The 20,301-nt window shown below is 33.9% G+C and overlaps 1 protein-coding gene across 47 annotated transcripts in view; it reads right to left on the minus strand.

Annotated features, from left to right (window-relative positions):
- LOC105476014 (regulating synaptic membrane exocytosis 2) overlaps positions 1-20,301 on the minus strand; it is a 763,868-nt gene that overhangs the window by 319,124 nt on the left and 424,443 nt on the right. For 31 of the 47 annotated variants that reach the window (XM_024791003.2, XM_011731614.3, XM_024790996.2 and 28 more), the window contains 3 exons: positions 15,132-15,262; positions 11,428-11,599; positions 5,550-5,703 (listed from right to left, as the gene is read on the minus strand). In XM_024791003.2, coding sequence (XP_024646771.1) covers positions 5,550-5,703; positions 11,428-11,599; positions 15,132-15,262 — 457 coding nt within the window. Of the gene's footprint in view, positions 1-5,549; positions 5,704-11,427; positions 11,600-15,131; positions 15,263-18,690; positions 18,739-20,301 lie in introns of all 47 variants that reach the window. The other 16 variants (XM_011731624.3, XM_071067457.1, XM_071067461.1 and 13 more) reach the window with 1 other exon arrangement.

A 20,301-nucleotide genomic window follows, 5' to 3' on the forward strand; every position in this document is an offset into this window, starting at 1 on the left:
GTCATATGGTAAATTCATTTTTAACTTTTTAACAAAAGACGAAAATGTTTTCCAAAGTGTCTGTACCATTTCACATTTACATCAGCAAATGGATGAGGGTTCCAATTTCTGCCCTTCTTGCAAAAATTTGTTATCATCTTTCTTTTTTATTACATTCATTCTAGTGGGTGTTAAATAATATAATTATGGCATAACTTGCATTTCACTAATAACTAACGATGTTGGGCATCTTTTCATGGCCTTATTTGTGATCCATATATTTTATTCTTTCAAATGACTATCAAGTATTTGCCCACTTTTTGACAGCACTATTTATCTTCTTACTATTATTGCATTTTAAGGGCTCCTTATATATTCTGGATACAAATCCTCTGTCAAATATGAGATTCACAGATAAACATTATGTGCCGCATAAAGATGTTTAAGTAAACGACTAATTGTATATAAGATAGTGGTCCCATACAATTATGATGGAACTGAAAAATTCCCTATTGATGTCACAGCCATCACAATGTCACAGTATAAACACTTTATTTTTTATAAATAAAGTGTAGCCTAAGTTTTCAATGTTTATAAAGTCTACTGTAGTATATACAATAATGTGCTAGGCCTTCGCATTCACTTACCAAGTTTCTCACTGACTCACCCTGAACAACTTCCAGTCCTGCAATCTCCACTCATGGTAAGTACCCTATTCACGTATATCATTTTTTAATCTTTTATACCATATTTTGACTGTACCTTTTCTATATTTACATACATTTAGATAAATAAATACTTGTCATTGTGCTACAATTGCTTATAGTATTCAGCATAGTAACGTGCTTGTACAGGTTTGTAGCCTACAAGCAACAGACTATACCACATTGCTGAGGTGTATAGTAGGCTATACCACCTAGGCTTGTATAAGTGCACTCTATGATGTTCATGCAATGATGACAATGTTTAATGGCACATTTCTCAGAAAGTAATCTGGTCATTAGCTGCCACGTGACTGTGTTTTCTCCCAGCCTGAGGCTTTAAAAAAATCTTCTTAATGATGTCTTCAAAAGCAAATATTTTAAATTTTGGTGCAGTCCAATGTATTATTTTTTATTGATCAAGCCTTTGGTGGTGTTTTGGGGAAAACTGCCTAACTCAAAGGAATGAAGATTTTTCTCCTATGTTTTCTTTGAAGACTTTTATAGTCTTAACTCTTACAGCTGGGTCTATTATCCACTTTAAGTTAATTTTTGTGTATAGCGTGAGGTCAGGTCTAAATTGAGTATTTTGTATGTGGATATTAAATTGTTCCAGCATTATTAGGAAAAAAAAAACAAAAACAAAACTATTTCCCCCATTGATTTGCTTTGGATCCTTTGTTGAGAGTCAACTGACCATGAATGTAATTTTTAATTCTAAATTTGGTTCAATTTATCTATAGGTCTATCATTATGCCAGTATTATACCATTGCAATTACTGTAGCTATACAATAAATATGGAAATGAGGAAATATATATCTTCCAGATTTGTTTTAGCTGCTCTAGATCTTATACTTTCTCATAGAAAGGCTAGAATCTGCTTGTTAATTTCAGCAAAATATCCTGCTTAGATTTTGATAGGAATTGGGTTTAATCTGTAGACTAACTGGGAGAAGAGCTATCATCTTAATAATACTGGCTGTTCCAATTCATGCATGTGGAATACATCTCCATTTATTTATATCTCTTTTTCGTTTCTCTGAACAATGTTTTGTGATTTTTTAGTGTACAAGTTTGAACTTCTTTTGTAAAATTTAATTCATTGTTGTTGTTTTTTGTTTGTTTGTTTGTTTTGCGATGGAGTCTTACTCTCTTACCCAGGCTGGAGTGCAGTGGCATGATTTCAGCTCACTGCAACCTCTGCCCTCCAAGTTCAAGTGATTATCCTGTCTCAGCCTCCTGAGTAGCTGTGATTACAGGTGCCTGCCACCATGCCCGGCTAATTTTTGTACTGTTAGTAGAGATGGGGTTTCACCATGTTGGCCAGGCTGGTCTCAAACTCCTGACTTCAAGTGATCTGCCCACCTTGGCATCCCAAAGTGCTGGGATTACAGGCATGAGTCACTGCGCCTGGTCAAAAATGTTTTCTTAATTTCATTTTCAAAATGTTAATGGATAGATTCTTGTATATTGTTCATGTATCTTGGGACCTTGCTGTCCTTGTTTATTAGTTCTAGTAGTTTTTGTGTGGCTTCTTTAGAATCTTCTACATATAGAATCATGTCATCTGTGAATAAACGCAGTTTCTCTCTCTTCTCCCTCACCATTCTGAATGCCTTTTATGTATTTTTCTTGCCTGACTGTCCTAACTACAATCTCCAGTGCACTGCTGAATAGAAGTGATAAGAAGAGACATCCTTTCCTAGTTATCAATACTAGAGGGGAAAGCATTTATTACCATGAAATATGGTTTGTCATCTAAAGGGTGTTCATAGGTGGTCTTTATCAGAAAGTTCTCTTCTATGCCCACTTTGTGGAGGGTTCTTTTCTAGGCCTACTATGTTCTCTTCCATGCCCATTCACTTTTTTTTTGTAAATTGTGAATGAGCACTGAATTCTGCCAAAGCTTTTTCTTCATATTTTCATATATTCATGTGGTTTTTGTTCTTTTTTCTATTACTATGTTGAATTACATGAATTGACTTTTGGATAATAAATCAACTCTATATCACTAGGATAAATCCCTTTTGGCTATGGTGTACAATCTTTTGCATATACTGTTGGATTCGATTCATTAATAGTTTGCTGAAGATGTCTGTGTGTATGTTCATGAGGAATATTGGTCTGTAGTTTTCTTTTCTTTTAATGTGTTTGTCTGACTTTGGCATGAGGGAAATACTGGTCTTATAGAATGAATTGGTGGGTATTCCCTTTCTCTTTCTAATCAAGGAATTTGAGAAACATTAGTGTTTCTTTTCTTAGGTTTAAAAGAATTCAAGAGTGAAGCCTAGGCTTTTCTTTGTGGGAAGATTTTTTCATTATCAATTCATTAATTCAACTTCTTTACTTATTATAGGTTTATTCAGATTTTTAGCTGTTTATGGATCAGTTTCTGCAATTTGTGGCTCTCCAGGAATTTATCCATGTCATCCATGTTGTTTAACTTTTTGGCATAGAATTGTTCATTGTATTCCAAAATAATTCCCCAAAGGGGAATTATACACTTTTAATGATAACTGTTCACCTGCATGTTCTCTCAACATATATTTTCAGCAGTGTCTCACTCTACTGGTATCAATTTACTGTATTAGTTCGTTTTCATGCTGCTGATAAAGACATACTTGAGACTGGGAAGAAGAAGAGTTTTAATGGACTTATAGTTCCACATGACTGGGGAGGCCTCACAATCATGGTGGAAGGCATGATCTTTGAAATATGATACATATACTTAAAATTAAATGCAATATTTATCCACCAGATGAAGAAAAACCCTTAAGGAGGTTCTTGTCACCAAAGGAGTTTATAACATATTAGTAATTTATTCATATTCTGACTTGTACCTTCCATTATGACTAATATATCGTATTAGCCTAATTAGCCAAAGGTAATGTTGTTTTTAGCTTTCTATCCCTAAATGTTATTTCCTAGTTTTTATTTCTTTCTTTTATTTGTATGTACATGTTTTTACTTATCTTCAGGCTTACATATCATTAATAAATTATTTACTAGAGGTTAGTTGATAGTGACAAGACTGACATGGTACAACATGGAGTCATTATGTCACCCATGGGTAAGTTTAATACTATTACTGACTAAGTATCAGAAAGATCATTTGGGGATGTGAAAATATTAAAAGCTGCAAGATAAATTATAACAACTGCATGAAAATCCATGACACATACAGCTAACCAGTACTCTAATCTCATTTTTTCTCACATCCACTCTTCCTAAGTAGCATGGGGAAAAAAATGAAAAATGTTGATAGATTTAACTGTTTCAGGTATTGAGAGTCCTCAAGTCTACCAGTTATTGCAATAAAAACTGAAGGAAAGGTCAATCCCGAATAAAAAGAAGATGCTGGCTAGCGTTAGCAGCCTATAAACTTTAAGAATTAGTATATAAATTACATTAGGTTGGGACATATAGTAGTAATCATTATGTAGTAACCCGTCATCCCACACTGTAATTCAGAGAGAAAGTACTGAATAGATACAATGGTCACAAAGAATAAAATTAATTTACATACAGTTCATTGTGACATGATTATTACAACAAAAGATGTCATAATGGCATTTGAAAATAGAAATGGATGAGTGTTTACTGTGTGGGGAGGCTGAAAGAAGTTGATGCTGTAGAATTAGTGTTCAATTAATACCATCCAAAGGTACAAGACTATATTAAGTGGAAATAAAATTCCAGTAGAGGGGTTATTTTAAAAAGGATTGAAAATAATTCTCTAGGTTTTCCTATGACTACTAAGTATCCCATAAGATCAATCCTTACCTCTAATTCTCTACTAATCAAGCAGTCTTCTAATATATATATGATGTATTCTTCTATTCAGCAGAAGTGTGTGATCCAGATAGACAATACTCATTTGTCAAACTGCCAGCTATACTTCCCATGATTAATAAATGACATGGCATTTGTGCTTATAAATTTATACTTCTAAAATTTGGTTAATGTCAATGAGTCCTGAAGCACTTGACAAAATGTTGCTAAAACTGGAGCATGCTGTCTCCATAAAGATATAACTACCCCATGAATACTATGCAAAACAGTATACATATACCTCAGTTTCCAATAGTAGATTGATTAGAGAAATAATGACCTGAGTTTTAGGGGCGAAGAGTTTAAAATGTCATTATTCAATCTGGAAAATATTTCTGAGTTTATTTTAAGCATCTATGGAATGATGTAATTGTATTTTACATTTCAGACTGTAAAATCCAGGGAAAAATGTAATGTTGATGATAATAATAACAATAATAACAATAACATCAGTTTATATTATTGAGACTAATTAATTCTTATAACTACCCTGTAATGCAGGTATTACTATTTCCCTTTTATGAACGAAGAAAGTGAGGCATAGAGAGAGGATCTGCCACAAAATATACAGTTCTAAAGTGTAAGAATTAATATTTAAACTCAGGGTAGTCTGAAATTAAAATTCATGGTTTCAACCACTATAGTATACTTGGTATACTACATATTCATAAAATACCTAGAGTAATAAAGGAGGAAATGATAATTTTGTGCATACAGCTATGTGGCTAAATTCATATTAGCCATCTTATTCCTATATTTAGGATTCTAAGCACTAAGATTTAAATGTAAATGTGCTTATTTGGTGTCATATCACCCAAAATACAAATATAAACCACTTCAACATTGTGATAGGTGATTGCTATGGGTACAATCTTATTTTAGTGTTTCAAACAATTCAAAAGCTTCAATAATAGCTATGGAAATACTAACAAATGATTATTAATATTTACAATGATATCTTCAAATTCTTTATCATACATATAACTCAAGATTAGGAAAATTCAATAAAAATATGAAAGAATTTTGGTAAAACTTACTTTGCAATCTCCGTGTTGGGCTCTCTCCATGGAGCTGTCTTCGTGGCATATATGGAGAAGGGTGGGGGAGTGGCAATGAAGAGACATCATGCGTCTGAAGTTTGTACCAATGTGGCTCATCATCTAATAATGCTGTTTCTAATTCAATTAAAATCTACAAACCCAAGAGACAAAGGACAGTTATAATATACCAATAATAAAGAAATTATGTTAAGTGGTCCTACAACTTTTGTAGTAATAATTATAATAGTAATGCTATTACATGAAAAACAAGGTCATTTAGACGTTGCAAAATTGTCAGTATGCTTTTGACAATAAATAAACTTTTATAACTTCTTTAGTGATTTAATAGTTTTAAATATCTAAGACATTTATTTTTTTGACCCTTGACTACCCGTTACAAAAGTAACACTTTTCATTTTAAATGACTGTAATAATAACTAATATTTGTATATCATTTTAGAATTTTAAAAGCGTTTTTATTTAGAGTCAACCTAAACCCCCCTCAGTGATGACTAAGTAAAGAAAATATGGTACATACACACCATGGAATACTAAGCAACCATAAAAAAGAACAAGATCATGTCCTTTGCAGGGACATGGATGGAGCAGGAGGCCATCATCCTTAGCAAACTAATGCATGAACAGAAAACCAAATACTGCATTCTCACTTTTAAGTGGGAGCTAAATGATGAGAATACATGGACCCACTGAGGCAAATAATACATACTGGGGCCTATCAGAGAGTAGAGGGTAGGAGGAGGGAGAGTATCAGGAAAAATACTAGTTGGTACTAGGCTTAATACCTCGGTAATGAAATAATCTGCACAACAAACCCCATTAAACATGTTTACCTATGTGACAAACCTCCACATGTATCCCTGAACTTAAAAGTTTAAAAAAATTAACTTTTATAAGAACTTTTAAATGGGAAGAGTAAAACAAATTTGAAGTGCCTACTGTGTATTATGAACCGTGCCATATTATCTGCCATAATTATTTTAAAAATTACTAGCTTTGTCTTATTGTTTAATTTTCATAAGCAAAAATACCAAGGCTAAGAAAGGTTAAAAGAACTTATCTAAGGTCACACCAGCTTTTAAGTGAAAGAGGTGTAAACTGAATCAGCCTGTCTAATTTAAAATTCTGAATTTATCATACCATCCTGCTAAAGATTTAAAACAAGAAAAGAAAAAAACAAGAATGGATTTTAAACACGAACTATATTATAATACAAATTTTATAACACAAATTTTTAAAAATTTACCCAAAATATAAGTCTGTAGAAATTAATGTCTACTTTTTTTTAGGAGGTTGTGCAAGTGACAGTGTTTGTGCTTTGTGTTTACAAGAATGGCCACATAAAGATAAATTACTATTTACCTAAGGGAGGTAAAGAAGCAACACAGCCAAGTTAATATTTCATTCTTTCTTTTTTGTTTTTGAGACAGGGTCTTGCTCTGTCACCCAGGGCGGGCTGCAGGGGTGCACTCATAGCTAACTGCAGCCTCAAACTCCTGGGGTAAGGCAATTCTCCCACCTCAGCCTCATGAGTAGCTACGACTACTGTATGCAGCACCATGCCTAGCTAATTTCTTTTTTTATTTTTTATTTTTAAACATGGGGGTCTTGCTATGTTACCTAGGCTGGTCTTGGACTCCTGGTCTCAAGCTATCCCCGTCTCCACTTCCCAAAGGATTGGTATTACAAGTGTGAGCCACCATGCCTGGAGTTATTTCATTCTTTCTAAATTTTCCCTAGTCATTTTCAAAATTATAGGTACTGTGTTCCAAAGTATTACAAACACACAATACAACACACTTATTTAATTCTCATATTAACCCTGAGTTGCATAAAGTATTATTCCCACTTGGTTGAAGAACAAACTGAAGCACAGATGGGTCAAATAACTTGTTCAAAGACCCAAGGCTAAGAAGTGGTAGTGCCAGGAATATAAACCCAGTCAGTTAGCTCCAGAATCTCTGCTCCTAACAACTGTATGACCCTTCTTCCCAAAGGTCACACAAGGGATTTTAGTTTAGTTTAGCTTTTTTTTTTTTTTTGAGATGGAGTCTTGCTCTGTCGCCCAGACTGGAGTGCAGTGGCGTGATCTTGGCTCACTGCAAGCTCTGCCTCCCGGGCTCAAGCGATTCTCTTGCCTTAGACTCCTGAGTAGTTGGAATTACAGGAGCCCACCACCGTGCCCAGCTAATTTTTGTATTTTGGGTAGAGATGGGGTTTTGCCACATTGGCCAGGCTGGTCTCGAACTCCTGACCTCAGGTGATCTCCCCCCGCTTGGCCTCCCAAAGTGCTGGGAATACAGAAGCATTTTTAGTTTACCACTCTTTGGTTCCTCAGCTGACAACACTCACTTCAATATTTCTATAGACTTGTTTTTCCCGTGAGATTACCATTTAATTTACTCAGAAACAAACAAACAAACAAACAAAAAAACCAAAAAACTGATATAGTTTGGCTGTGTTCCCACCCAAATCTCATCTTGAATTTTAACTCACACAATACCCTCGTGTCATGAGAGAGGCCCAGTGGGAGGTAATTGAATAATGAAGGTGGGTCTTTCTCATGCTATTCTCCTCATAATGAATAAATCTCGCAAGATCTAATTGTTTTATAAAGAGGAGTTCTCCTGCATAAGTTCTCTCTTTGCCTGCTTCCATCCATGTTAAGACATGACTTGCTCTTCCTTGCCTTCCACCATGATTGTGAGGCCTCCCCAGTCACGTGGAACTATAAGTCCATTAAAACTCTTCTTCTTCCCAGTCTCGAGTATGTCTTTATCAGCAGCATGAAAACGAACTAATATAGTAAATTGACACTAGTAGAGTGAGACACTGCTGAAAAGATACCTGAAAATGTGGAAGTGCTTTGGAACTGAGTAATGGACAGGGGTTGAAACAGTTTGGAGGGCTCAGAAGAAGACGCGAAAATGTGGGAAAGTTTGGAACTTCCTAGATACTTGTTGAATGACTTTGCCCAAAATGCTGATAGCTATATGGACAATAAAGTCTACGCTGAGGTAGTCTCATATGGAAAGGAGGAATTTTTTTGGGAACTGCAGCAAAGGTGATTCTTATTATGTTTTAGCAAAGAGACTGGTGGCATTTTATCCCTGCCCCAGAGATTTGTGGAACTTTGAACTTGAGGGAGATGATTTAGGCTATCTGGTGGAACAAATGTTGAAGCAGCAAAGCATTCAAGAGGTGACTTGGGTTCTGTTAAAGGCATTTCGTTTTATAAGGGAAGCAGAGCATAAAAGTTTGGAAAACTTGTATCCTGACAATATGATAGAAAAGAAAATATCATTTTCTGAGGAAAAGTTCAAGCCAGCTGCAGAAATTTGCATAAGTAACGAGGGGCCAAATGATAATCGTCTATGTGCAATGGGGAAAATGTCTCCAGGGCAATTCAGAGGTCTTCATAGCAGCCCCTCCCATCACAGGCCTGGAGCCCTAGGAGGAAGAAATGGTTTTGTGGGCCAGGCCCAGGGTCCCCATGCTGTGACACCAAGTCTGTGGACTTGGTGTCCTGCGTCCCAGCTGCTTCAGCTGTGACAAAAAGGAGCCAAGCTACAGCTTGGGCCATTGCTTCAGAGGGTGCAAGCCCAAGCCTTGGCAGCTTCCACATGGTGATGAGCCTGCAGGTGTACAGAAGTCAAGAACTGAGATTTGGGAACCTCTGCTTAGATTTCAGAGGATGTATGGAAATGCCTGGATGTCCAGGTAAAAGTTTGTTGCAGGGGTGGGGCTCTCATGGAGAACCTCTGCTAGGGCAGTGCAGAAGGGAAATGTGGGGTCAGAGCCCAAATACAGAGTCCCTACTGGGGCATGGCCTAGTGGAGCTGTGAGAAGATGGCCACCAACCAGAATGGTAGATCCACCTACAGCTTGCACTGTGCACCTGGAAAACCCAGAGACACTCAATGGCAGCCCATGAAAACAGCCAGAAGGGAGGCTATACCCTGCAAAGCCACAGGGGCGGAGTTGCCCAAGATCATGGGAACCCACCTCTTGCATCAGCATGACCTGGATGTGAGACATGGAGTCAAAGGAGATTATTTTAGAGCTTTAAGATTTGATAGTATCACTGGATTTCAGACTTGCATGAGGCTTTGTTTTGGGCAATTTCTCCCATTTGGAATGGCTGTATTTACCCAATGCCTGTACTCCCATTGTATCTAGGGAGTAACTAACTTACTTTTGATTATATAGTCTCATAGGCAGAAGGGACTTACGTAGTCTCAGATGAGACTTTAGACTTTGGACTCTGGACTTTTGAGTTAATTCTGAGTTAAGACTTTGGAGACTATTGGGAAGGCATGATTGGTTTTGAAATGTGATGACATGAGATTTGGGAGGGGACAGATGGAATGATATGGTTTGGCTGTGTCCCCACCCAAATTTCCTCTTGAATTGTAACTTCCACAATTTCCATGTGCCGTGGGAAGGACCCAGTGGGAGGTAATCAAATAATGTGGGTGGGACTTTCTGATGCTGTTCTCCTCATAGTGAATAAATCTCACGAGATCTGACGGTTTTATAAAGAGGAGTTCCCCTGCACAATCTCTCTCTCTCTTTGCCTAGCACCATCCATGTAAGATGTGACTTGCTCCTCCTTGCCTTCTGCCATGTGGACTGTAAGTACACTAAATTCCTTTTTCTTCTCAGTCTCGGGTATGTCTTTATCAGCAGCATGAAAATGAACTAATATACCAACCACACTGAAAAAGGCTGAAAGTGAGTAACTTAACATGCTAATAGCTGGATAATTGCTTCCCATCTTGCCTTCTTCAATCATTCTCCACATTACAGTTGGAAATACTTTTCTCAAGTACAGTCAAACCATTTTCTTTTTAAAGAAAATATGAGACTGGGCAAGATGACGAGACCCATTCCTACAAAAAAATAAAATTAGCTGGGCATGGTGGTGGGTGCCTATAGTCCCAGCTACTTGGGAAGCTGAGGCAGAAGAATTACTTGAGCCCAAGAGCTTGAGGCAGCAGTGAGCTATGACTGTGCCACTGTGACAAAGTGAGACTCCATAGAGATGGGAAAGAGAGAATTGGTTATTGGTTATTGGTTCCTATTATCAACCAGATAAATCCAAATTTGTTTATATATTAAGTGACATGCCCAGGTCTCAGTTTAAGCCTCAAACCTCATTTCTTACCATATTCCCTTCCAATTTCAGTGCAATTGACCAATATCTCCTCACCCTGATGTCTTCTTATTCCCTCTGCAGGAATTTCACTCCCCTTGAATTTGCTAAATTCCTCTCTCTCTGTGAAGACCTGCTTTGACCACCTGCCCTCCTCTGCACAGCAATTATGTATTCCTATTGCATTTTCCCCTCCATATCAATTGGCATGTTATATTCTAATTGCTATTCATGTGTCTGTATCACCAATGAATTGTAAATTCCTTGAAGTAAGTAACACTCCTTATTTACCTTTGAAGGCTCAATCTATAGCACAGTGCCTGTTACATTGTAGGGCTTGAAAATAATCCATAAATAAATGGTTTAACTACTTATTAGTGGTACAGTCTGTTCAGTAAACTACCAAAATATATACATATCACTATAAAACAAAGCAATGTATTTGTGAAATACAAATCTTTTATCATTCAACACTGAGAGTTCTAAAATAAGAAATGACATGTAAAAACTGTCAGAATATGTACAACCACTGTTTTCTATAGTTTCAAGTTTTGTCCTAAAGCAGCAGCTGAAATACATTCCATTAAAGAAATTGTGCCTACCTTTGCAGATATTCTACATATAAAATCATACTGACAGTTATATAAATAAAAGCATTCAGGATAACACGAATAGCATAAACTTGAAAACAACTCCAGATACCTCGCCTAAGAATTCACTTTCTTCCTCTCGAACTCGAGCTTGATCCCAAAGGGTAATCTCTAGCATTCGTTCCCGAAATTCTCTTCGGTGGACTGGAGAATAAATGAATGTTTGGTTCCATTTGGGTTCCAATGTTTTCTTTACTGTTTTAGTTCTTCTCTTGTTTTTATCACTATGGAAAAAAAACCAACAAATTATGAACTTACATAGAACCACAAGTTTTATCCTAAAATTTTTTCATTTAAAATTTCTCGGTAAACAAGTTAGGTGATATTTTACCATCAAATTATCATACATTGCAAGTGTTATAACCTTTAAAATTATTATGAAAAATTTAAGGTGTATGCTATATCACACTTTATAGATATGACAATAATGGCGAAGTTACAATAAATGTTAAATTTTTTCCATGACAAATTATTGAAAACTTAATCTTTCTCAAAATCTAAATAAAACCAGACCTGAGAATCTTAACTCAATAATTTTTTAACACATCGCCCTACTGAAAACCTTCTAAATGATAATTAACCAGTAACATTACATATACTATTCATTTAAACTACAGAAGTCTCATTGTACAAAAAGAGGAGTAAATTGTGATATTCACAACTTCTTATCTACAAAGTTCTAGCTAATGACCAATTATAATCTATTTTTTATAAAGATACTTTTTTAAATATAAGAAATTCATATTTATTTGACATATATTTGGTATTTTAAAACACTGTAAATTTATTTCTATGTGAGGTAGTCACCACAACGTGAGTTGAAAATGCAAGATAACCATCCCAATAAATGGGATTGCCAGTTCAAAGGTTTTCATGTTCTTTTTGGTTGTATATCTCTGTACGTGTGTCACCATACTGTTATACTAACATATTGTCCGTATTGGAAAATAGACAAAAACAGAAACTAAAAATAATAAAATAAAAATTTTTAAACATTCAAATATTTCTTCCTGATCATGAAAGGATTATCCTGTACATCACCTAGGGTACATCCAACCTATTTGGAGATCATTAATCTTGCTTATTAGACAGGATCACTGGCTGGATAGGAATACAATTTTCTAGGAAATACAATTTAAGCTACCTAAGAGAACTATCTAAAATGACAGACAAGCTCCAGTTAGAACAGTATCAACTGCTACAAATTATCTCAGCACAACACAGTCCCAAGAGTTTTGGGAAATAGGGAGGAGAGAGAACTAAGAAGGGGTAGAATTGTCTCTGAAATTGGGAAGTAATGCAACTTCTTCTCATTGGAATTTTAAGTTTAATATAGATTTTACTTGAATGATGAAGAGGTATTATATGTTTCCAAAGCACACATATATAATATGGCAGAAAGATGACTTTAAATATACAAATTGATAATGAATTTTGTTAATACACATGGACAAGATAACATGCAAGGTAGCTTTATTAACCATGAAGGCATTGGCAGAAAAATGACATTGCAAACCCATGTAGGAGATTTTATTTCTATACCTGGAAAGAAGTGATAATGTGTATGGGAATAACTTATCTGAAACAAGGACTGTGATGTATGATCTTTCTCTCCCTCCCTTTGCTTACAGCTTTAACAAATATTTATTTAACATCTACTTATATTTCATTGATGAAGAATGAATTTTGAGACCCTGTCAAGAGATAAAGGTCCTTCCAAGAAGGCCAGGATGAAAGTATTTAACAGGAGCCTTGCTATCTAATTCAAGAATGGTTTATATCTGGCCAGGCACAGTAGCTCACGCCTGTAATCCCAGCACTTCGGGAGGCCAAGGCAGGTGGATCACGAGGTCAAGAGATCGAGACCATCCTGGCCAACATGGTGAAACCCCATCTCTAATAAAAATACAAAAAATTAGCTGGGCATGGTGGCAGGCACCTGTAATCCCAGCTACTAGGGAGGCTGAGTCAGGAGAATTGCTTGAACCCGGGAGGTGGAGGTTGCAGTGAGCCGAGATCGTGCCTTTGCACTCCAGCCTGGGCAAAAAGAGCAAAACTCTGTCTCAAAAACAAACAAACAAACAAAAATGGTTTCTATCAAAATCTGAAAGGAAAAAGAAGAGGAAGTCATGAACTTCCTCTTAAGGACAGAAAAAAGTTCTCAGATAAAGAATGAAAATTTTAGACAGGATTTCTATGTTGAATAGGAAGAGGAATAGACAATCTCTGAAGTTTCTTATAAACCTAACATATATGATTACAATTTAATAAGGCAATTTGGTACGTACCCAAGCAGCAATTCACAAAAAGAACCATTAAAAATAACCTTATTTTCAGCAAGTTAAAAAAAATGAGTTTTACTTTTTCTAGAAGTATAAATAAAGCCTTCAGAATCAAAGCATACTGCGTAAGTCAAACACTGAGAAGGTGCTAAAGATATTTAAACACTAAGATCAATAAGCATGCTATAGACATCATTTTAAAATAAAAGCCTAATTATAATAAAATAAATAATTGATCTTTTAATGAATCATCAAATTGCTGAGAAGGTAGTTAATTTTTAAAAACAATAAAATCCAACCTAATCCTTTTTAAAAATTTATTTTCATGTTACTAGAACTTTGGTTTCCATTAAATGTAATTCAGTAACAGCATGCAAACACTTGATGTTTTTACTTAAAATTAGAAGAAGAAATATATTTTAACTGACGACTAACTTCAAGATATAAAAAGAGTATAAAACTTCAAAATATGTATCAAATAAAATGCAAAGCCTTTGTTCACTGTCTATTCTTTTGTCCTTTTCTTTGCTGAGATTGTTGTTCAGGTGACACTTTGGTACCGAACTTAACCTTGATGACTTTCTACTTGAACCAAATAACTAAATCAATGAGAATCCAAAAGTGTATAAACATGTTTAAGATCACATCTGTGCCTATCCACTTCCAACCTGAGAAAAAATAACGAGATCTTGAGAGCACTCTGCCGTGGGAGGCAGGGATGCAGACAGATAACTGGGGAAAGGTAACTGGTATCATTCCTTCTTTTTTTTTCATGATGCCTATTGAATAGTCTCTTTTATTTTTTACGTGCCTGAAATTCAGAGTGATTAGATTTGTTTTCAGATAAAGTATTTCTCCAATCAAATCAGGGTAGAACAAAAAGAAAAAAAATTAAGGGTAGAACAATACCATTTATATTGATTAGAATAAACACAAAACAAATAATGCTTGAGGAAGGTGATTCTGGGACTTGTGGTAAGTTTTCTTGATGATATAAGGTGATGAATACAAAACAACTTGTTAAATTTATAGAATAGAGAGAAATAATATCTTGGTAAGAGGAGGTAGAAATTGCAGAGAAATGAGCACTTTTTAGCAGTATTTTTAGCTTTTTGACTAAAAGAGCTAGTATTTTTGACTAAAAATTCTAGTATTTTAGCTTTTTGACTCTATAATTTGTGTTAAAAATTTGATTTTAGGAAGCATAACTTTTAATGATTTTGAATAATGAAAATATATACAAGAATACACACATGCCTAAAATTAACATTTAAAATCACATATACAACATTTAAGTTTTTAAAAATCTAACTTACTGTCACTATTTTGATTCCTAAGAACCATCACGTTTATGTTAAACTTCACATATCTCACTAGTATGATACCAATAAATGATACAGAATTGAAATACCCATTGCTATTAACATTTCCTCATTTATTTTCCAGAACATTTATTTTTGTTTTATATCCTTACCTTCTGTCTGGAAGAAAGTAAATTTTAACATAAGGATTCCTTGGCCTCCCATCTTCCCTGGAAGGGAGATCCTTTGCTCCCAAAATTGTAACTATTAATTGGTGACCAACCTTGTCAAACCATAGTTTTATCTGAAAAGCAAAAATATTAATTTATCAATTCAAACATTTACTACACAAACACAATGTTTACCTTTCCAATCTTCACCCCATTCTCTTACAGTATCATTAGCACAGAATATAAATTTTACTCAGTAAATTGTGGCTAGTTAAAAATAAAAGGATATACTATAATAACTTCAATGAATAAAAGAATGATTCAGACATTTCAGTTTGATCAAGCATGTGGGCTTTTTATTATCTTAATGTGATTGCTTATTAACATGTACATAATTACATTATCATAATTAAGGACTTTATATAAAATGACTGATCTGTATCTTTACTTATGCAAGAATCACTAGTTCATTTTGGTTCCCCTACAAAAAAAACTGAGTTCAGAATAAGTGCTCAAAATGAATTGAGTAGATAATATCCTGTTTATATAACATTCATAGGGAATTTTTTAAGTAAATGTTTTATGTTGTTTCATAGTTAAAAACATTTAAAATATTATAAGCAAAAGGGATTTACTAGTAGCTTTAGTCAATAGATTCCTTCAGTTTGAACTTAAAATGATAATGAATTCATCTTTAAAATTTTTCCTTATTCAGACATTAAGTCTCATTCTTTTGTGAAGCTGATGAATAATATCCTTAGGATAATAAGAGTACATTTTATTATTTGAGATAAGAAAATGAGAACAATTTCCCTGTGCCATAATTAGGGAAGGGAACTTCATATCCAACTGCTGAATTCACTTGATTTAACAGTTATCACCTCCCACACACATACCTCACACTTGCACACCTAGCTGTCTGATTCTACTATGTCAGGATCTATGATAATTATGGCTCTGATCCACATCTTGGCCCAGAACTCAGCACATATCTAACCACTATGTTGAAACTGAAATGGAACCAAAATTTGGAACTTGAGAATAACAGTTACAAATCAGTACTGGTTATACATAAAACACTGGCAATTCAATTCCAATTCCAACATAGCTTTGTTGAGTCCCTCACTTCATATTCTAGAGAATGAGACACTGAGCAACTTTTGAGTCAGAAAAGGTAAACTGACAGTCTTAAAAAAGTATATAAAATTATTTCCATCTTTTTTTTTTGCCAAATGGAATCAGCCCTTTTATAGGAATAAGAGTAAGAAATATGCAACTTGCTTAAATTATAGTTATCAATTTTTATGTTTTTACATTTAATGCAGGTATTATCTTGCTACTGAATAACAACAAATTTTTCTAATGGAGCTGCTAAGTACAAAAATAGGCCCTAGACAAGTATTTTTTACATTGGGCTAATAAACTTTCCGTGTCAGTATTATCTCACTTATTTATTAAAAAGTTACAAATTCCTGGGCCCACCTCTTGCCTACTGAATCAGAACGAGGCCCTGGAAGTTGGATTTTAACAAGTCCCTAGGTGATCCTCAAGTGCATTAAAATTTGAGAACCACTGCCTTACATTAAGAGATTAACAACTTGAAGAAAAAAGTCTCCAATATATGAAAACAGTTAAAATATTTGCTTTTCTAATAATATTAGAACATAGATACAGATAAGAAAAAGGGGCCAAAAGGAGACTATTCTTCTGACAAAAGATATGAGTGAAAAAGAGAGAAATGCAGGATTGTCTGATTGTATATGAGATCAAAGAGGTGTTATAGATAGTATCATAAATGTGTGACAAAAACCCAACTGATTTCTATGGTAGTCTCTATTTTCATCAGTTTTAAAGAGTTTATGGCTTCATTTTTTCTAAGACATTAAAAAGCTTTCTCTGAGGTTCATGACATGAATATTAAGCACCTCAAAGGAAAAAAAAAAGATTCTGTAAGGTTAAAAAGATTTATTTCCAATAAATGTTACATTTAAGAAACAATAATTATTATGAGACTAAGCTAAAAATTATTAGAGCAAATTATTGATTTCTATGAGAACCTTTTGGGGGGGTTAAACTAAGTACTTGTGGCCATCTCCACCAGCAATATTTTTTCTCCTTTAAAATCATTAAAACTAGCATTTGAGATATATATTTCAAAAGTCTGATAGAGTATTCTTGTCAGATTTCCTTATGCCATGGAAAACCAAAACATTATCAGTTACTAATATTGTCCATTTCTCATACAGAGTAAACATATGGCTTATTTTTGGTATAATATTTTAGAGTTTACTAAATTATAAATTACAAATGTACAAATATTAAAATAATTTAAACAGCAAATAGGCACATTTTAACTTTACTAATTATTTGACCAAAATTACACCTTTTAATAGACTGCTTTAAACTGAGTATTTGAATATAGCCCTAATTTTTATTTGTATTATAGGACTTGCATTGAAGTTTTTAATAGATATCCAGTTCACATAATCGAAACAGATTTTATTAGGTACATCACTTTATAACATTCTTAATTTCTTATCTGTGCTTTTTAAATAAGTGTTTAAAATATAGCTGTTGATTCCCCCAAATATAACAAACATATCTTCACAATTCTGGTCCTGACATAGTTCCTGTTCAGCCCCAATTTCATTAATAAAAATATTAGTATAATTTAAATTGTTTTAAAATATTTCTCATTCCAGCTTTAGCATGTAACTATTTTTAATTTTCCTAAGTAGGACCTAAGCAGCATAGGTAAATATTTTATATTGTATAATATTAACAAGAATAATTTAATTTTTAAAATTTAAACAAAATAAGTATTAGAAGCAACAAATTTTTAAAAAAACAACATGCAGCAAAGCAAGAAAAGCATAATACTACTTAAAAAAAACTATATTGCCATTACTTTACCATATAAGGGGTTCCTAATGAAAAGAGGCAAACAACTTGTACCCAAGTATTACATAAAATTAAATAAAACTACAATGGCAAAATATTAACAAAATAAATCCAACTTATTTTATTTGGATTATAATTTTGTTCTTTCAAAGTAAAATACTTTCCAAAAAATGAACATTATATATAATATGCATAAAATTCATATTTTAAATAAGGTACAAATTTATTTGCCAGTCTCCTCAAGGAGTTATTACTTGGAAAATGCAAGAGAATATAGATGTTAAGTGACATAATGAGTGATTTAAAGAGACAGCAACCTTAGTGTAACAAAGGAAAATATCAACAGTATAAAATTAGCTATTTCTGTAAATGTCATATATTATAAGTAGAATCTACATTAAATACCACTTTGAAATCTATAAGGTTTAGTATTTAGTTTATCATATAAAATCACTAACAAAGATTGTCTCTTTAAATTTTTATTCAATATTCTAATCCCCATGCAAATTTTTACAAGCTGGCTAATAAAATGATTTGAAAGTCAATAATATGGTTTGGAGCAACATACCAAAAAAAGTTTTCCTACTAACGCATTTTCCAAAAACATACAAATAAGGGTTAAACACAACTTTAGTTTCTATCAGGCAGACAAGGCCTTTACCTGAACCCTAGGAACAAAAGGCGTTGTTCTTCTACTAAGGCTTTGGCTCTGGTAAGCAAAATTAAAGAAAAAAGCAATAAAACAAAACCAAAAAGGACAACACACTGGAACTAAAAGACCAAAAGTAAAAACAAACACATACAACTATCCCTTAAATACAATTTTTCCATGACAATATTTATCGAAATTAAGTACTTCAGTGTAATGAATAAATTAATTTTGTCCAATGCCGAAAAACATTACAAACTATACAAAATACTAGAATTTGTATAATCATATTTTTTCAAATGTAGTTCACAAAACAAGAATTAAGACTGGATATAAAATAATATATTTGGGCTCATGTATTTTGAAAGAATGATTAAAAGCATAACCCAAGAATCAATAAATTTCATATTTTATCCTTAAACATACTACACAGAAAATAGGACAGTGTAAAAAGAAGTTAGTTGAAAATGTATTACAGAGTTATTAGTGAAAACCCATCTGTGGAAGTAATTGTGTGACTTCTCCAAAGTATGTCTACCCAAAGTCCAAAAACTATTAGCCAAGTTGGCTTTAGAATTTCTTAAAAGAATAAACACATTAAAATAAAAGTGTGCAGAAATGCATTGGATTAATTACTTGATTCATACTTGATGGATCCCTATCAGGTTCTAGTATTGAAACACCATCATCAGACATTTATTATGTACCACTTAAGGTAACACTGTTTATTGCTAATCACACCTATTAATGACAATATCTTATCTCTTTTTGCTTATACAGTTTGTTGGACTTTTTCAAGGCTTTATTGACAGTTTATTGTAAGTTTATTGCCTCATGGTATTTCCAACAACCTTATGAGGTAGTTGCTTCTACTCACAATTTGTAGGTGAGGAAACACAGAAAAGGGCTAGACACACCTGCCCATACTCAAACAAAAAGCAAGGTAGTGTAAAGACAGAAAATAGAACCCAGTTCTAATTAAATCACTAAATCAAATTCTCAGAATCAAATCAAATTTCCTTTCTCTTACTGACTTTTGTTTTCATTTTGAAAGTTTCCAAAAGACACCACAATAATCAGAATGTTGTGCCTTTATTAGGCATTCCAACAGCTAAATCAGAACATGATCAGGTTTGGGAATGGATTTCAAGGCATTTAATTCTGCTTCTATCACCAAGATTCCATCCCATTCCTCACATTTCTTTGAAGTCTCTCTTGTCTACTTCAAAGTCATAAATAGTTAAAGGCTTCTCTCTTTCCACTGCTAACTGGAAACAGATAATGAGTACTAAGAGTACTTTTTCTCAGTCCAGTTGGCATTGATCAGACACGTTTATTTAAGACATAAATCTAAAACCCAAAGGAAAGCAGACTTAAAAGCAGACTGTCATTCAATCATGAGTCATCTTTCTCTCTCTCTCAATCTCTCTCTCTTTCTCTCTGTCTGTCTCTTTCAAAACCAAGGCAGTTTCAAATCTAAGCTGTCTTATTTTTTATGTGGAAATATTCCCAAAGGAAGAAAGAAATATTCAGATGTGGAGTGTGTTACTGATGTCTGTCGGCATAACCACAGGCTATTATAATGCTTTAGCAAATGACAGAGGGCATATATGAAATTCATAG

The sequence above is a fragment of the Macaca nemestrina genome, chromosome 8 (genome assembly GCF_043159975.1).
Source record: "Macaca nemestrina isolate mMacNem1 chromosome 8, mMacNem.hap1, whole genome shotgun sequence".
Lineage (NCBI taxonomy): Eukaryota > Metazoa > Chordata > Mammalia > Primates > Cercopithecidae > Macaca > Macaca nemestrina.